General features: G+C 41.8%; 1 protein-coding gene across 1 annotated transcript in view; it reads right to left on the minus strand.

The window, feature by feature from the left end:
- Positions 1–791: 791 nt before the first annotated feature.
- Hs3st4 (heparan sulfate-glucosamine 3-sulfotransferase 4) overlaps positions 792–19278 on the minus strand; it is a 413121-nt gene continuing 394634 nt past the window's right edge. The window contains exon 2 of the mRNA XM_052174770.1: positions 792–1428. Within this exon, the coding sequence (XP_052030730.1) occupies positions 792–1428 (637 nt within the window). The remainder of the gene's footprint in view (positions 1429–19278) is intronic.

Genomic DNA, 19278 nt, shown 5'->3' on the forward strand with positions numbered 1-19278 from the left:
GGGTATGTGCTGAGATTCTATATGATTTAGAATGCTCATGAAGAGAGAGACCCACCTTGGATGGCTCTCAGATAGAAGGCTCTAGGGGTGTAGGCTATTTTTTTGTTTTGTTTTATTTTATTTTATTTTTGGTGAAGAACATACGTGCATGCCTTTGCCTTCATATTGTGGGGAGGGGGGAAACTAAAGGGTTGTGGGATGAGGCCTTTGATGGGAAGGCTAGACAAGCCTTGGAGGGAGGATATTTCCCCCTTGGAGTCTTGGAGCTCTCAGTCACAAGTAGCATTCTGGAGAGATGCCAAAGCAGAAGTTTCTGTACCAGGAATTAAATACAAGGCTAGAATCCAGACTCCCAAGACTATATAGTAAGAGCTCCTGCAAAGTACACCTTCCTTCTTTCCTTCCTTCCTTTCTTCCTTCCTTCCTTCCTTCCTTCCTTCCTTCCTTCCTTCCTTCCTTCCTTCCTTCCTTCCTTCCTTCCTTCCTCAGCATAGCATCTTTCTGTGACATTGGAAGATGTTTATCCGGTTTAACTATTAACTAATAGAAGGTTCTATTCATGGTGGATTTTAGTAGGAATCTGGTCAACCAGATACTGTTGGTTCCCCCACAGGGATGCCATGAGATCTATACCTCTGCCTAAGCCCACAACATTGGATGTAACCTGAAAGAATCAGGTTGGCAATCTACTTGGCACTCCAGCATGGCTGACGCTTCTGAACCTTGGGCATTTGGGACTCTGCTAAAGAGAATCCTTTCTATTCATTAGCCTTCCCTCCATATCATCAGCCTCACTTATCACCCTCTTCCTGTTCCCACTGAAAATCTTGACCAGTCATTTGGTAAAACATCATGTTGAAGGGTTTGTAGAATTTCCGAAGTCTATGGATGACATCTGGGTCAATTCGGGGATGAGTCCGACCTTTGCTCTTGCCCAAACATCTTGGGGCACTGCTGTCTTCTGGCTTCTTCAAGCAGGGGAATCCCTTGGTTTTGTTGAAGTAAAAGTGCTTCTCAGTCACAACACGCTTGAGGCCTAGGAAATCCTGGACTTTGGCCATCTCCCCTGCGGGGTCCACTATGAGTCGCTCACCACTGACAAACAGGATCTGAGAAAGGGGAAAATACTGCAGCCAGTTCTCCAGGTGCAGAGCATAGATCCCAATGCGAATGGCACTCCAAGAGGCATCAATCAGCCCCAGGGTCCGGTTTTTGAAGGCCAGTACCTCAAAGGTGGGGATCTCTGGCTTTTTTGACAGTGTCTGGGTGTAGTCAGAAATGGCCCTTGTCACTGGGTTTCGTACCACCACAATGAGTTTGATGTCCTTAGCCATAGAGTGGATGCGCTTGGGAGCCTCATTCGTCACAAAATAACTGGGGGTCTTCTCCATGGTTATCTGTCCATCCAATGTCTTAGGCATTACATTTCTAGAAGAAAAAAGAAAGAGGAAATACAATGGTTATTACTATACCCAAGATAGTTTAGTATCTTTGCACAAATTATATGCAACACATAGCCCAGGTAGGAGCCACCAAATAGAACAGATGTGCACTGGGCAGTTCTCTGCCTCTATGTCCCAAATGTAGGCTTGACTATGTAATTATCTGGAAAGGCAGCTTAAGACTTATGCATTATTCCTTGGGATCTTGTATACCCAAATTTAAACTGCCTTTCTACCTCTTACCAGTTGTATTTAACCTAGATATGCCTTTAATTTCCTTACATATTAGTTTTATAATCTCTGAAATGTAGGTAATGATAGCAACGACTTCACACTGTAGTATGAGGATTAAGGGAGATAATGTTTGAAAAGCATTTAGCATGGAATCTCATGTGTGCATGAGCTCAGTAAATTAAGGGTTTTATTATTGTTGTAGTAGCTTTCAGGAAATGTTTGAGCTCAACAAGACCTCAAAGATTATCTAGTCCAGGGTTGGCAAATTCTCCCTGCCTCCTGTTTGTATGTGAGTCACAGCTAAGAAGGATTTATAACCTTTAAATGGTTGTGGGAAAAAACCCAAATGATAGTAATAGCAGCACTGTATGATACATGAAAATTATGCAGAATTTATATTTCAGCGCTTGTAAATAAACCTTCATTGGGACACAGCCACACTTGCTCATTTACATATTGTTTATGTGCTGCATTTATACAATAAACAGTGAAATTGGTTGGTGCAACAGGTATGTGGCCCACAGAACCTAAAATATGCATTATTTTGCTTTTTAAGGAGGTTTTCTGAGCCCTGAGTTAGTAAAAAAAAAAAGTTTTGTATAAATGAAAACAAACAAACAAACAAATCCGAAGCCCAAGAATAAAGAATGAACAAAGACATCGGTAAGCTTTGTATCCTCAGAAAACTTAAGCATATCTACATGCCTCGACATCTTCAGTCACCTCAAGTTCCATTGAGGACGAAATGACATATAGAATGCAGGCATAGGCCTGGTTCAACATACACAGTTTTCTTCTTTCTTTGCCTCCAAATTCGCCCAGCAAACTTCTCATAGAACCTGTTCTAACTGGGATCTTGAATACCCCAAGGCCCCCTGCCATATGTTAAAGGTTTTGTCTCCAGCCTGAGTAAGATGATAGAGACTTTAAGGGTAGAGCCTAGTGAGAGATAGTTAGGTCTTTGGAATCATGCCTTGAAAGGGCATATTATGTGGCTGTCAAGTTGGCTCAGGGGTTACAAGTACTTGCTGCTCTTACAAAGGACTGTGTTTGGTTGCCAGCATGTGTTCGCATTGTGGCTCACAACTATCTGAAACTTCAATTCCAGAAGATCCAACAGCCTCTTCTAAACTCTGTAGACACTAGAAGTGCACAAACATACATGGATGGAAAAGCACACATACATAAATGAAAAAGATCTAAAAACCATTAATTAAAGGGCATATTAAGACCCCCATCATCTCCTCTATCTTTTTCTCACTTTTATGGCCTGGCCATGAAGTGAACAGGTTTCCTCTACCATGTACTGCTCCCATAATGAACTGGGTTGCCAGAGACCCAAAACCAATGAGGCAAAGCAACCATGGATTGGAATCTCTGAAACCACAAGCCACAATAAACCTTTCTTCTTACTAAGTTGACTGTAGTAGGTGTCTGCTATAGTAATGAAAAGTTGCACACTAACACAGACCCCACACATGGTTCTTGTTTACCAGTCTCTTTGACAAAAACACTTTCTATCACCGCCTCTACATTCCATGTTTTCCTTTAGGGAGGGACTTTGATACCACTAAGTCCAGCCCAAAGCAGAGGGCCAATCAGTGACTAAAAATAAGGCTCAGGATATTATTATGCAATAAGTATGCTATAGGCATATGGAGAGCGGTGCTAATTGCGGATAAACATGTTCAATTTCAATGCCTGATGGTACAGTGGGCCATCTGCCACCAGGTGCTCTGCTAAAGCCATTCACTTTTGTGTCCTAACCAAAGTGGTACATTCAGGATTACACAAGACCTCTTTGTTATGATGACATGCTTTTAAATGTCTCAGCTAATAAAACTTAATTCAGACGAAGATCCCTTAGCCTCTCCTACCATAATTAAATTTATTTACTATCACCCGCGTGGAGAAAGAATGAGTTCTTTTATCTCTAATTCACATGCTCTGTCAATAATTAATTGCTGCTGGGTTTTGAGCTTCCACAACAAGCCCCTTTATTAATCAAGAGGAATTTGCCTGGTAGAAAAATTTGCTAGAACTAGACCTTATTAGAGTACACTGGTTGGGGAGGATGTAGTTTTTAGGTGAAAACCACAGGCATGGACCTAAGTAAGAATGTTTGTTTGGGGATGACATAGTCTCCACAATATTGACAGTGTGTGTGTGTGTGTGTGTGTGTGTGTGTGTGTGTGTGTTTATATGTATGCACCAATGATCTCATTTGGAAGGGTGAAGGTAAGTAACAGCCTTTGAAAGTAGACCTGCCTAATCCAATAACCTCAAAAGGTCTGATGATCTTTGCTGTCTCAGTGAAACCCCTTACCCCATTCTCAACCTCAATTTCTCACATAAAAGATGGAGCTAATACAATTCCATGCTCAAAGAACTGAAATGAAGACTAAATGTGATAATGCAGGTGGATGGCTCAAGAGAGCACCTCATGAATACCAGAATCTTAATTTCACTTAAGCCAGCTGTCTGGGATCATGTTCAGAGCAATTCTTATGGAAGGGCAGAGGGAAAAAACTTACATTTGACTGAATGGAAAAGCCCAACTGAGGGTCTGATCTAGAATAAGGCCAATTCTTGATCTAGAGACTGGTGGCCAACAAGGATCGTATCATATTACAAAATTAAAGAAATGTTGACGAAAGATAACGTCCTGAAAAAAAAAAGTTAGTTTTGGATGTCTTTCTCCAGATTTTCCATGTCTGTCTTGTTGCATTTTTCCTTAGTATGGAAGCAGCTATGTAACACCTCCTCTCCATTCTTTGCATTCTCTCCATAGACCTCAGTGCTAATTTTGCATTAAGTTCCATTCAATTCACCTCCTCTGGCTAATTGACAGTCTGTTAAGACTTGTGTGAATCTTAACAGAAGAGGAGTCTGGGTGGCTCTGATTATCTTGCTGCAGGTGAATGGGACAAGCATGTAATTCAAGTGCATTCCCACAGCTGGGCATCTATGGTAAGCAAGATTGAATCACTGATTTAAGATCCAACTGTTTCTTTGCCAGTAAGAAAATCTCTAGTGGGTTCTCCAAATTCTACAGAATAATGGCTCTCCCTCTTCTAAAACTCAGCCTTTCATTCATCCACTCACTTGCTCATTCATTTGAGTCATGAATGAGCAGCATTTACTAATAGTATAATGGATGATAAGACAATGTTGGAGCATGCATCTTAGCACTTCTGGCAAAAGGAGTATTACAATGCCATATAATTATGTTTTTATCAACAGAGTAGGTATCATTACTTTTCCAGTTCCATACAGAAGGAAACAGGCACAGCACCCAAGGTCTCACTCTCAAGGAAACTGTTGAATGTTTTGTCCAACAGGTAAGATATTCAGAAGTTAATTAGTTGACTGTCAAGCTATTCACCTCTTCTCTGAAGCTGAGGCCAGTCCTGGATAAGTTTTATCATAATAAGTAATACATTTTGTTGCTCTTTCTCCTCCCCAGATCTCTTATGTGGGCCTCCGATCCAACAACTATTTCTACAATGTGCTTGTCTCCTCTCCCTGTAACACTGTAAGAAGCAGGGCCTGGTGGTTCGCTTAGTTGCCAAAGTGTTTATTACAAACAATGGAACCTAAGTTTAACGCCCCTCCCAGGACCCACATTTTTAAAAACTTGGATGTGGTGGTGTATGCTTAGATGTTTAGACTCTGGAGGCAGAGACAAATGGAGCCATGAGGCTTGCTAGTCAGACAGCTTAGGCTGCTTGGAAAGTTCCAGGCTAAAGAGAGACTCAGTTTCAAAAAACAAGGGAGGTGGCATCTGAGGAAAGACAGCCAAGGTTGACCTCTGACCCCACATACACAGGTGTACATTTGCATTCACACTTGCATTCATACACACACACACACACACACACACAGTGTACACATGCACAGAGAGAGGTGGGGGAGGGAGAGACTGAGACTGAGGCTAGCAGAGGCATTTCTTCTATCGGATATGACAAATTTCCACCTGGGCTTAGAGTCTTATCCTTCCCACTTTCATGAAGTTTTTCACCCCCCAATTTCTCTTCTCTTTTCTACTTTTTAATTAAGTTCTTCTCAGCTGGGTCTGACATTTCAATACGCCCATGTTCTCACATTGTGGCATGTGTGAGGAACAGGAGAAAGGCCAGGAATGCTGGAGGGAGTTAGAAAATGTAAGAGAGTTAGAAAATAAGGTCAGGAAAGATGGGTGGAGACCAAATCCTAGAGGGCCTAACAGATCCGAGGAAGGCATAAGGATTCTTTTGTATATGACAAGAATCCACTGAAGAGAACAAAACAGGAGACTATAGTGTGCTTTACACTTAATTGTCTTTTCTGGCTAACTGGTGAGACCAGAGAAGACTGTGTGTGTTTCAATGGCAGCACACTCAGACACTATATGAAGGCTATGGATAGAAATGGCAGCAGTCCATACGAATAAGCACCCATTATTCTTATGGATGGGTAGACTGAGGTAAAAGAGAGGTGTCCAGGAACATTGGCAGCAGCATGATGGACTGATGATCTAGTTATCAGGAGAACACTGTAAAACAAGTAGCTGTGGAGTGGAAGACAGCAATGCTGACTTAGAATATGGAACGTGGGATATCTGTTCCATACTCAAGTGGACCCAACGTGGGAATCTGAAAGCCACAGTCTGAAACCATGGTAGTCTGAACCCCAGAGAAAGACCTGGGTTGGAGATGAGCACTCATGGTCTATGTGCACATTCCCTCTGCTGGGAAACAAGAGCTCAGTTTCTTTGTCTATCTTCTGCTGGTCACCAGCAGATACTCAGACCTGATCTTCATCTATGCATTGAATTCTCAAGCAGGAAAATATTTAAATGCTTGTTGTATCAAAAAGTTAAGGTTCTCAAGATTTTTACTAGTGCCTATTTTAGTTCATTGTATATTTAAGTTTTGGAACAGAGCTCCAGATTGAATTCAGGGAATTCAGGACGTTTCTCTTGCTGGATAACTACTCTACCTCATCTCAGCACCTTACTAGCTCCTTTTAGCCCCCCATACCCCTACCCACCCAGAATCCTTGCATTACTGAGATTATAATAAATACCTAAAGTAGAGTGGAGTGAAGCTCAGCAGTACAGGCTTAGCACATACCATGCACAAAATCCATAATTTGTTCTCTTACATTGAAAAACCAAACAAATATACAACCAAATAATCATAATAGAATTGGTTCCCGGATCCTGTACAGCTAGTCTCAGTTCTCTGTGATACAGGGTAATACTTTCCTCACCTGTGTTAGTGCTTAATATGGCAAATATGACAATGTAATGCTCTTTGGCTATTGTAGTCATTGAGTTATTATGGGAGTGATACACAAAAGAGTACATGGTCCCTGCAGGGTTGGGAAAACTGGATGAAACTGGATCACATGCTCCTTAGGTCAGATTTTCCATGTATGGGTATCAGCATGCCTGCATCATAGCATGCCCTGTCTGAAAGAGCATGCACCTCTCTGGACCATATGGTAAGAAAACACCACATCTGGGCTTCAAAGAACTCATTAACAATACCCAGGATGCTTAGAGCAGCCATGACATCAGCATCAACATACAGTTCTGAAGTGAGGATCACTCCACCCAAGCTCTTAGCTGCTCTCATAGCACACGTTTATGAGATAATCCCAACTCTTACACCCTACCCCTGTCACTTTGCTAAGCACAGGCCTACTGAATTCTACTCACCAGAGTCTAATGACAATAGTTGCCGTAGCACTTTAAATCTGCTACTACAGAGAGTTGCCCACTCCATGGTATGTTTCATGTGCGAGAGAAGACGACTTCACTAAGCACAGTCAGACACAGGATGCTCTCATGTAGTCAAGAGCACAAAATCTAGAGGTCTGCTTGCCGAGTTCTCACTGGGTTATTAGTTGTATGATCCTGCATACATTACCTAACACTAGCACAGATATACCAACTTTCAAGTTGTCAACTAAAATACTACAAAATTGGTTCACATTCAATAGAAACCATGCCTTGACTCTGGACTTATTACTGGGCTAACATTTGTGATATGACTTCACCCCAACTCTGGTTTGGTTCGCACAGGATCACAATAGGTTGCTTCAGCCTCCAAGTAGCTATGATTGCAGGTATGTATACTGTCTTACCTATACTATTTTCTCTTGATGCTGAATCATCTGTCCAACCACATAATCATGAAGGTGAATGGCCAACATTCCACAGCCTATCTGAGCATCAGTAGTGTTCAATGGGTCCAAAACTGGGAGTAGGACTCAGCTGGTAGGGCTTTTGCCTAGCCTGTAGTTTGATGCCCCAGTAATGGCACAAAGAGTATGGTTGTGTTGTCCTAGCATTTGTCAAAAGGATCAAAAGTCCAAGGTCAGTTATAGCTACCTAGCAAGTTTGAGGCCAGCTCTGAGGGCATGTGAGCCTATCTAAAAAGCAATGCACTGTTGACTTCCAATATATTAAACTTATGATGAATTCATTGAATGTGTCCCCACTATAGGTCCAGAAGTACCTGCAGTGTCTCATTTCCATTATCTGGAGAGCAATCATTACATGAATAATTGGCTTTTCACAGGGATTTATTAAATGAGTTACCATCTAGTGAGTGATTCACATGGATTCTCTATACATTTGATGTTGATTTTTAAGAATCTCTTTTGAAGTTTGTACCCTTATAATCTCTTTAGAGATCAGAAAATGGAAGCCCGGCAAGACTGATTCGTTTGTTCACAGTCAAAAGAGGCAGAAGGCAAATTCTACTTTACATTCTGCCTAATACCAGAGCCTATCTTTTTGGTTACTTCTCCACAAATGCCACATTGCAGAGGCTTAGCAAAGTGACCTGACTGTCCCAAAGTCACTGTGTTAGTAAGTGGCAAAGCAGAACTTTAAACTCAGACATTTTAAAAATCATTACATGACCAGGGAATGTGGCTTACTACTGCGAAGCACAGAGCCCAGGCCAGAATCCCTAGAAATTCTTGTCAGATCAAGCTACATCATTCAATTTGTAATATCTCTCTCCAGGGCCTCCTCAACTGAAGCGAATGGACACCATCATGAACACTGAGGGAGAAAGCAGTCAACCATGTGAGCTATAAAGTGCCCATTCTCTCTGGCTGGGTCAGTGCAAAGCCTGCCTTTAGCTTCCCTGAATTGCAGGTGTGTGGGCACCTTACACTTCCCCAAATGCATTATCTAGTGGAATAAGTGGTACATAAATTAGCAATATTTCCTGAACCTTCCTGATGAACTATAACCCACAAAAATGGTGGTTAAAACAAGGGCAGGAGGTGGGTTCAGCTAGGGAAGAAACACAGCTAACAGTAACTGTGTCACATTACCCCAGTTTAACCTTACAGGCCCCTGGGACTCACTGAGCACCTTATAAATATAGAGAAAGCCCTGTTTCAGAGGGAAAAAGTAATTTTACCCAATGATTCATGGGCCAGGCATTGCCTTCCCCAAATATGTTGGGTCTTCACACCCAAGTTAATGAAAAAAGAAGTATGATCCCTTTGAAAACTATATTCCTATACAAACGATGGAGGAAATCTGCATGGCTGGGGACCACACTGCTCTAAGCTAGAAGCAAAAGGATGTTCTGGGCTACAGGTCTGAGTTAACAGTCAACTTACTAAATGAATTTAGGACACAAATGTTTCTTCCTTAGGCCTCCATTTCTTGTACATAAGAAGGGCTGTGTTTCAAGGTCACTTCTCATTAATTCAATGAAGTATCTGTTGGTGATGATTATACACAAGGGGTTAAGCACATGTTAGAGTAAAAAGCAGGTGTGGTCCCTGACATTCAAGACACTAAGTTACTAGACAGGAAGCTGGGATGGACTGTTGTTTCTGTGGTCGTTCCAGTGAGATGATTCTGTTGCTGCATCTCTTCTACCTTGCCATATGCCTTCACAGGGAAGAGGAAGAGGACAGAAAGCTGTGAGTTGAGCAAGAAATGGTTAAGATTATGATAAATGGAGTGTGACAAAGAAGAAAGTGGAAGGCGAGACACAATAATATACAAGGAAGGATCATAAAACAATAAGGAAACCACCCTGGGGCTAAATGTCATACAGTCTCAATACAGAAGAAAACAATAACCTCAGGTCTCAACCATGTTTCAGTTCTGAAGTTTGTTCCAAATAAGCAGAGATCTTTCAGGACTGGGAGGGTTATGATTCTCATTGAGGTGGTTTGCTTTGGGGTTTGGTTTTGTCTCCAAAAACCTACCTCAATGTGTTAGTTTGGTTAAGAATGGCTCCCATAGGCTCATATATTTGCATGCTTGGTTTCTAATTTATTAGGAAAGATTAGAAGGTTTGGTATAACTTTAATTTTTTTAAAACCCATTTTAATGATGATTTTAAAATGTTTTAACCTCCTTTTTAGCCCAGTATCCATCAGGGGCAATGGAAAAGAAAGGATATGGAGGTGGGGTAGAGGTGGGACCTATTTAGAAAGGTTCTTTGGAGCAACTTCAATCTGTGTTGTCTAAAAAATTGACAGTTTAGTTTGTAGGTTAGCAACAACAGCTCAATCTGCTTGCAAATACTTTACAGATACAGCAGCAGTTCAGTTTTGTAGAGCTGAGAGAGCAATCAGTGGTGACTCTACCTAAAAGAGACAGCCAGGCCTCAGCCTTGGCACAAGTCAGCAGGAGGCATCAGCAGGAACACCAGAAGTTCTTGTCTGTGCCTCTCTCAGCAAAGTAAAGATCAGTGAAGATGCAAGACCAACAAGCATTCATAGCTAGCTCTATCAACCTCTGTCACTGTCCATGGAGTCCCTTTATACTCCCTCCAGATATCACATGTCCTCTATTGATCTTGCCTCAACACAGGTCTTGCCTCAGCAAAAGAGACAAAAGAAAAAACAAACAAAAAACAAACAAAAAAAATACAAGTAATAACATACCACCGTAAGTTTTTTGGTACTTATCTCTCTATAGACTTCTAACAAATAGAGCTCAATTACACACTGTAAGACAGACCAATACACACATATGCTGTTAGCAAAAACTCCTTCACCACATGTCCTTTCATGTGTTTGCTTCATCCCATTTTTGCTTCTGCTAAACATTGCTTTACAAGTCTGCCTTAGCCTTTCACCTATGTCCACTTCAGCTAAATGTTCTTTCGCAAGTTTGCAAAACTTTATCTAACCGACTTTCCAAAGAATGTGTAAGTTTCCACTTCAGTGTGGCCTTGTTGGAGGAGGTATATCCCTTTGCAGTGAGCTTTGAGGTTTCAAAAGTCCACACCAGGCCCAGTCTCATTCTCCTTCTGCCTCTATTTTGCCAGTACAATGTAAACTCTCAACTACTGCTCCATCTCTATGTCTGCCTACCACAATGCTTCTGACCATAAAGGTCACAGACTAAGCCAGCCACCAATTAAATGCTTTTCGTGTGTGTGTGTGTGTGTGTGTGTGTGTGTGTGTGTGTGTGTGTGTGTGTGTATGTGTGTGTGTGTCTATATGTCTGTGTGTGTGTCTGTGTGTCTGTATGTCTGTGTGTATGCTTCTGTGTATCTGTGTGTAAAATTTGGAAAAGTGGTGGGAACTCATCTCTAGTATTGCCTCACCACCATCACGTGCACACATCCTCATCATCAGAAAGGGCAGCCTGTCTGTATTTCCAAGACTCAAATAATGTTTATCTTCAGGGAAGGTAAACATTGAAGTGCTTCATGATCTATAAAGATGAGGTACCCTGAGCACTGCCACTGAGCAGCTTGTGTGTCAGAAGCTGGGTCTACATGGATTTCAAAATCAGTACTGTGTACAATGTCGGGTATCACCCCTGGCCACCGTCTTTTAAGTCATAGGCCCCTACAGACATGCTGACCACATGTGTTCATAGGTGTTGCCAAATTTTTCTTGGAAGTTCCAGTCACTCTTGTGATCCACTGGTCTAGCCAAAATTCCTAGATCTGAATCTGGTCTGTGCCTTTCATTAGATGTAAGATCTTAGACAAGCTGCCTTGCTTATCTCTGCCTAGATTTTCTCAGCTATAAACTGGAATAGTGATCATATGTACCTTACGCAGTTGTCTTAAATTGGAGTAAGTTCCTTTGGATTCAACTGTGTTCATCAACCTGAGGCTGGGAAGCTTCTAAAGAACAGAAGTTTATTGTGGCTCATTGTTCTGCAGGTAAAGCTCTGAGGGCAGTAGCTCTCTGGCCGCTGGAATTCAAAGACAGCACAAAGCATCTATTTGCTATGCCTTGACTCTGAAATGTCCCCTACAAGTTCACATTTTGAAGGTTTGTTCCCAGCTGGTGTCACAATTTTGATTTCCTCAGTAGCCTTTGGGAGGCAAGGCAGAGTTGGTAGCAGTAGATCTTTAGGGAAAGTTAGAGCTCAGCACTAGTTTCTGGTCCCACTTTTTGTTTCCTGATCCAGATGAAGTGAGGAGCTTCCAGTACATGCTGCCACCACCATGAAAGCTCAACCCTCCCTTCTGTGCCATGGTAAGCTGAAAGTTTCAGAAGCTGCAAGCCAAAAGTAAATCTGTCCTCCCTTAAGTTATTTTTCTTTTTAAAAGATATGTTGAAGGTAGCACGCATACACATCACTAGAGGAAACACTTATGCACATATAGCCTCTAGTCGCTCTCACCTTTATAAAGCTACCAGAATTCAAACACAGGAGCTTTACCTTAGTAACCTTTTTTAATCCCAACCAATACCCAAAGGCTGACTTCTGAATATCATGGACAGATTCAGTTCTGATCTTTTTAGTATCTCAATTAAATTTCAAACCATGAACCCTTGAGGCACAGATGCAAACTTTGTTCCAACAAGAGCAGCTGCTCTATTGGTAGACCTGCATAAAGCCTTTGATACGTTACTGTTATGAGTGCTGTCAACCTACTAAGACAATGTGTAGCATTTTAGAAGCTCCATCTTGGAATGCTAAGTATCTCAACTACTAAATGTCATGCCTAGATAGAGGAATATTAGCTGTGTGGTGCCAGTTCAAAGTCTTTATTACGTGTGGTGTAGGAGACGTGGATCCATCAATAGAGCCTGATCCTATATGACAGCATGAGAACTAGATCCCTCCTCTGTGGCTCTGCACCATAACCAATTAAGGGCTTCTGTTTAAATGAGTGCTATAAGTTCCAATGCAAATATAATTTGAATTAGAATATAATTACCTCTCTTGAAACCTAAGAGCCAAGGATTAATTTATCCATTTTGTATAAAATAGTATTGCTCACTATCACCAGACACCAAGCATTTAGTACACAATAATCTAGACAGTGTTCACAGACTGGATATGCATATATGGGTTATGCTAGGGATATGGGTCAGAACTACGAAGAGTCATGGAAATTGAAGATACTTGTGGGTGCTTGAATTTGGACTATAGTTACATCTTTGCTGGTGAAGACAGAAGACTGGGAAGTCAGAGGTATTGGGCTTCTTGATATTGGCACTGGACATACAGAGCTACCTGCCTTTCTGGATGTAACATGGTGTTGGATAGTTTTTCAATGTCAACTTAACACAAGCTAGAGTCACTTAAGAAGTGGGAGCCCCAATTTAGAAAACAATAAATTATCTCATACGAACACACACATGTACATACAGACAACTTTTTAAATATATAGATTTACCCTCATCAACAAACACTTCACTGTGGTATACATACCAGAGCAGTACCAAAAATCCTTCTACTTGCTATGCATGACTCCTAAACATCTGGGAAGCCTCACTCCTGAGCAGGGCTTAGGCACCACCCAGGGCTCATGCTTCATGCTATACAAACGGTATGTATTGCTTGTGTTTTCCTGTCCACTAATCTTTCTCAGTGTGATGCTTGTCTTTGACATCAACAGACAGCCATGTGACAGACAAAGACTTCTTAGTTCCATTCCATTTAGACATCACATATGGCAGAAAGAGCTAGGGATTCCACAAAGACTGCATTTGTAAGTGAGTCATCGCTGAATCTATATCTTTAACCTTTCTACTAGCCCAGTGGTTCTCAATCTCCCCAACGCTCTGACCCTTTAAAACAGTTTCTTGTCTGACACCACCAATGATAGAATTATTTTCTTATCACTTCATAATCATAATTTTCTACTGATATAAATAGTTATGTAAGTATCTGATATGTAGGATATCCAATATGCAACTCCTCTTAAGTGTCATTTGATCCCAAAAGGGTCATGAGCACAGGTTGAGAACCACTGTGGTCTAGTCCTTTGTCCTTTGTACATGGACCTTCCTATCCAGATATCCTAAGAGAAGCTGTTCCATTATTTTGAATAAATTAGAGGGTGAAGCACATATCACCTGCCCCTGACTGGAGATCCCATCTGGAATGTACTTGTCTAATATTTTGCTTACGTACATTCAAAGAGTGCTTCGATGCAGAATCCTGCACACTGATTTCTAGCTGCAATCTTATTTCCTATCCTCAGGCTCAGTGTCTCAAAGGGCAAGTGCAACAATTAAGCACTGATTACAGAGGTGCCAGCTTGTCTGCCCTGGTCCTTTGTGCACAGAGGTAACAGACAGTGAGTGGCAGGATGGCCTCCAGCTCTCTCCATCTCACCTCTTGCTTTCCTCTCAGCTGTGTGTCAGGCTGTCACTGCCTCAGGGATGCTGCCAGCTTTCCTTACCTCTCACCCACATCCTGATTATGTTCCAAGCCCCATAGGCTCTTCCTAAGCATACCTACTGCCCTGATGAATGTCTAAACCCTGCTCCCTCAAGCTGTGTGGGTCCCCAACAAACCTCAACCTGGGAGGAAAGGAAGATGTGGCTGTTCTTGATGACAACTACCAATATGCCAGGGTTTCCTTCAAGTCTTGACTTTTCTTGGTCTATATTTTGCTTTATTGCTACTGCCTACTGGTTTCTCAACTTGTTTGTTACTTAAGTAGATGAAAAGATGCCTATGGAATTAGTGAAGCAGACTTCTGGATGTTTCTATAAGAATGTTTCTAGAGATGATTAACTGAGATGAATGACAGGCTTTCAATGCACTTAGCATCGTCTCATAGTCAGAAGGTGTTAAAAATGGCAGAATGTGCCAGACATGAGAAGCTCTCTTTTTAGTTGGCCTGGTCTTTCTAACAGGCTCCCAAAACATACAGCCTATTACTGTTGCCCTTGGTTACCCTTCAGATATGGAAGGTAAGTATCTATTGGTGAAGATACCATATACTTGGTAAAAATGGCCCAAAGGCTCCTAAACTCAACTGATCTGAACAGCCCTCCATGAGGACTAGCTTTCCTTGTGGTACCAGAATGGGCTATGCAAGTTTACAAAGATGGGAGAAAATCAACAGCCACGCCTAGCTATCACACCCAGGAACCACATCAAAATGACATTAACTCTATAGGTGCACTAGTGGTGGTAACAACTTCTCTTTAATTGGACTTAAGACCCACTCAATAAGAAGGATACCATTCTAGTATACATACATATGTATAGATACAGTTCTAGAAACCTAGCTAACTACTTAGTGTAGTAAAGTCATTGATTATTGGGGAAGAATCTATAATCACTATTTTATTAAACTAGCATAATCCCTAACTACAACCTAAAAACATTCGTTTTTATACCCACAGAAAAGTATAGTCTTCATCCCTCCTCTATGAATCTTCTTATTGTAATAGATGGAGACCACTACAGAAAACTATAACTAGTCCCAATGGATACATCTGCAAAACATTCCCATAACTTAAAGCTCAGGGAATATTTCAGAAAAGGGGCAGAAATATTGTAAGAGCTAGAGGATCGGGAAGTTTGCTCTGTAATTGTATCTTCTAGTAGTATTAGGAGCTATACCAGTAAATTATCACCAACATGACTGCCTAAAAGTGAGTTGAATAAGAAAAATAATAGACATGAGAAGTGGATAAGAAGAAAGCTCACAAGGCCTCAACCCAACATGAAGAACCACAGGCAACTGAGTCCAAATGGGAATGGGAGATGTGGCTTTCCCCTGCAAAGAACATAACAACTGATTGTCCAGTGCCTGAAACATAATACAATCCATATCATATATACGCAACAGGTTATATTTAGGAATACATATGTATTTGCAAATACATATATGCATACAATAATAACTGATGAAAATAGGTCATGAATTTAAGAAGGGCGGAGAGGGCTACATGAGAGAGTTTGGAGGGAGAAACTGGAAGGGAGCAAGGGAAGGGAGAAATGCTGTATTTAAATTACAATCTTAAAATAAACAAGAGAAAGAGGAAACCTGCTCACCCAGGTGTTCTTAAGTCCTGCTTTGTGAGCACCATGACCTGAGCCCTGTGTTCATCCAAGCCCTCCCTACCACTCCACACCAAACCCTCTGAAATCACGTGTCGACATAGATTGATTTCTCTTTCGTTTCATTCTTGTTTATTGCAGCAGGCTCTCACATATTTCTCTGGTTGGTCTCAAAGTTCAGAATCTCATGGCTCGGCTTCCTAAGTGATGAGATTACAGATATGACCCAGTGTCCTTAACTAATCTTTCTAATTTTTAAGTGCCAGGCATTTGCCAGTGACAAGGCTCTGACTACTTCAACCCATCTTTGTGGCCCCATATGCTCTTTAGGTTGATCTATGTTGTATCAATTTTTTTTTAATTCGTGGGTTGAAGCATGATAATCTGACAGATGTCTGCAACTGTCAGGGAGAGAAATTCTACTGGCAGGCCCCTTGTAGTAGTTCCTCCACAGCAGCATCTTCTCTACTGAGGTGATATCCACCTTGCTGTTTCCACTGCAAGGACTCTGGCTCTGCCATTGCTGTGTGAAGGACCATGGGAAAAGCACTTAATCACCTCAGACCCCAGTTTTCTCATCAAATAAAACAAGGATGGACAGCAAGAGCAGTCAGAAAGGTTTTCTACAATTATGATGCACTTCTCAGTATACCTCCAAGGAATTCACTGCTCACCACAAATGCATATCGTCGTTGCTTCTCCATAGGAACCCTGTTTCTTCATTTTGTGCTCTCAGAGAATGACATGTTAAGACTCATGCTAATGGTGACATCATTTGAGTTCTGCCTCCTTGAATCTTAAAAATGAATCTTGGCTTTTTGTAAATAAGTTGTCTGTGTTTCTTCCGTGTGGCCCAGGGTATCTGGTCAGTGAGACAGTTAATGTTCATTGAAAGCACCTGATGTTTTATCTGTGAAAGTGTTGCTGGGATCAGTCATGCCTGGCTATGGAAGCTTGTAAAATAAGTCAGGCAAGATGGAGGCACCTGTCTATGTGAGTGACAGGTGTAAATGCTGCTGTGAAGCATAGGCATGTTTTGCCAGTAACTGTAGACTAGTTTTGGGGTTTGGTTACAACTAAGGCATAGGATGAATGCAATCTACACGGCCCCATCTGGCTCCCAGCAGCTAGGGTAGTAGGGACAAGCCTCCTCCAAAATGCTCCTGCAAGAGTCTTCTCTGCTGTCCTTGAACTGTTTTCTTTAGAAGTTGCATCCCCAAATCAAGAGCTCTAGCATCAATGATGTAAAATACAATCATAAATTAATTAGTGCATCATACTGTGTCTGTATTTAGACCTGCCTTTCACAGCTTGAGGTGCATGAAATACTAAACAGATTTTTCAGCCAATCAATCTGATCATGTAACAGATGGAGAGATGACAGCTAGGAGAGAGATCAGTACAACCTAGAAAGATATGCATGAACATGTGCACTATGCTATGGAGAGTTTTATAATATCTAGTATTCATACATACAAATGAAATGTATTAATGTTCTCTTGCTCTTTCAATAATTTATATTATCTTGTATTCACATTATATTACCTACCCCTTTTGGACATGGCCTCATACCCCAAACAAGCCATGAGACTTGTTCTCTTCTTCAAACCGGCCCCCTTTTGCCATAGAAATTGATCTCTGAAATGATTTCTCATGCTTGTTCATTTTCTCGGGCATCACTGTTCTGTCCTGAAACTCCAAGAAGCAAAGTGATTTGGCTCTTTTGCGTTCTGAGCTCCCAGAACTGTGAGTAGTGCCTGGAACCAGTCAAGTCTCCATAAATATATGTTGACTAACAGACTAAAGACAAAAGGACAGTTAGGAAGATGGGAGAGAGAACGGAACATAAGGAGCATGTGATCACACCCAGTATACTCTCCAACAGCAGCATCTCCCACTACATCAGCCTCCCTCCCCTCTCCAGCCAAGTCCCATCCACCCCCATACCTTAGCCCAGGGGAAAAAAAATGTCACCATCTCTTGAATTGTTCCACCCTAAACATGGCTCCATGACACTACCTTTGCTCACTCACCCTGTAGTATGCTCAATAAGTAACATCCTGGGAGTCTCTTGGCTGCCTTTGCTTTAGAAGCACACCCTAGTTTAACTTCTTCTCTCCTCCCATCATCCCTTGGGTTTCACTTCTCGACTCCATCACATCCTTACCCTTTCTGCTCTGATAGCCTGTTCCCTCTGTTTCCATTTCTCAGTTAATGCCATTATCCACGTTGAGAAGGAATGAGTTTTCAAAAGCTCGCACTGGTTGGGAAGAAGTTAGTGTTGCACAGAAGGTACGGAGACGGCCTCAGGGGTTGGGGGACATGGCCCAGTGATAGAGTACTTACTTAGCATTGCAAGGCCCTGGGTTCCAGTCTTAGCACTGCCATAAATGCTGGAACTATTCACATTTCTCTAACTATTTTACCTATAGGCTGTTAAGTGTTTATTATTTAATTCTTAGAGTTTTAATTTTTCTATCATAAATTTCATGCTGAAAATAATAACAGATGTTCCAGGAGATCAAATCAGCTACATGAAAAACCTCCCTGTGTGTAAGTTATCAGTATAGCTCTCTTGTACTTAAAATCTTCCTCACTATATTAAAATAAATTTTCAATCCCTTTCTTAATTTTCCTCAAGATCCTTTATGATATGCTCTTTAACTTCAAGACATTTTTTCCTTTTAAAACAGGTTTGCTTTATTTTTGTGTGTGATGGGGTGGTGAGGGAATATGACTGCATTGTTCCCAGAGGACAGGGGTATCAAATCCCCTGCAGCTGGATTTACAGGTAGCTGTGGGCCACCTGATATGGATGCTAGGAGCCCAGCTCTGATCCTCTGGAAGAACAGCAAGTGCTCTTAATTTCTGAGAATTTATCCAGCCTCAAACCCTATTTTCTGCATTCCAGCAGCCCTGGCTTCTCTATACTCAGACACTCGGAACTCCTTTGTAGAGGAATTGGCAGCTGGCATGATCTTGTGTGCTTCCCTTCCCTTGCCTTCCCTTGCCTTCCCTTGCCTTCCCTTCCCTTCCCTTCCCTTCCCTTCCCTTCCCTTCCCTTCCCTTCCCTTGCCTTCCCTTGCTTTCCCTTCCCTTCCCTTCCCTTCCCTTGCCTTCCCTTCCCTTCCCTTCCCTTCCCTTCCTTTTTCCCCCTTCCCTTCCCTCCCCTTCCCTTCTTTCCTCCCCTTCCCTTCTTCCCTTCCCTTCTTCCCTCCCCTTCCCTTCTTCCCTTCCCTTCTTCCCTTCCCTTCTTCCCTTCCCTTCTTCCCTTCCCTTCTTCCCTTCCCTTCTTCCCTTCCCTTCCCTTCTTCCCTTCCCTTCTTCCCTTCCCTTCTTCCCTTCCCTTCT

This window comes from Apodemus sylvaticus, chromosome 1 (assembly GCF_947179515.1).
Source record: "Apodemus sylvaticus chromosome 1, mApoSyl1.1, whole genome shotgun sequence".
Lineage (NCBI taxonomy): Eukaryota > Metazoa > Chordata > Mammalia > Rodentia > Muridae > Apodemus > Apodemus sylvaticus.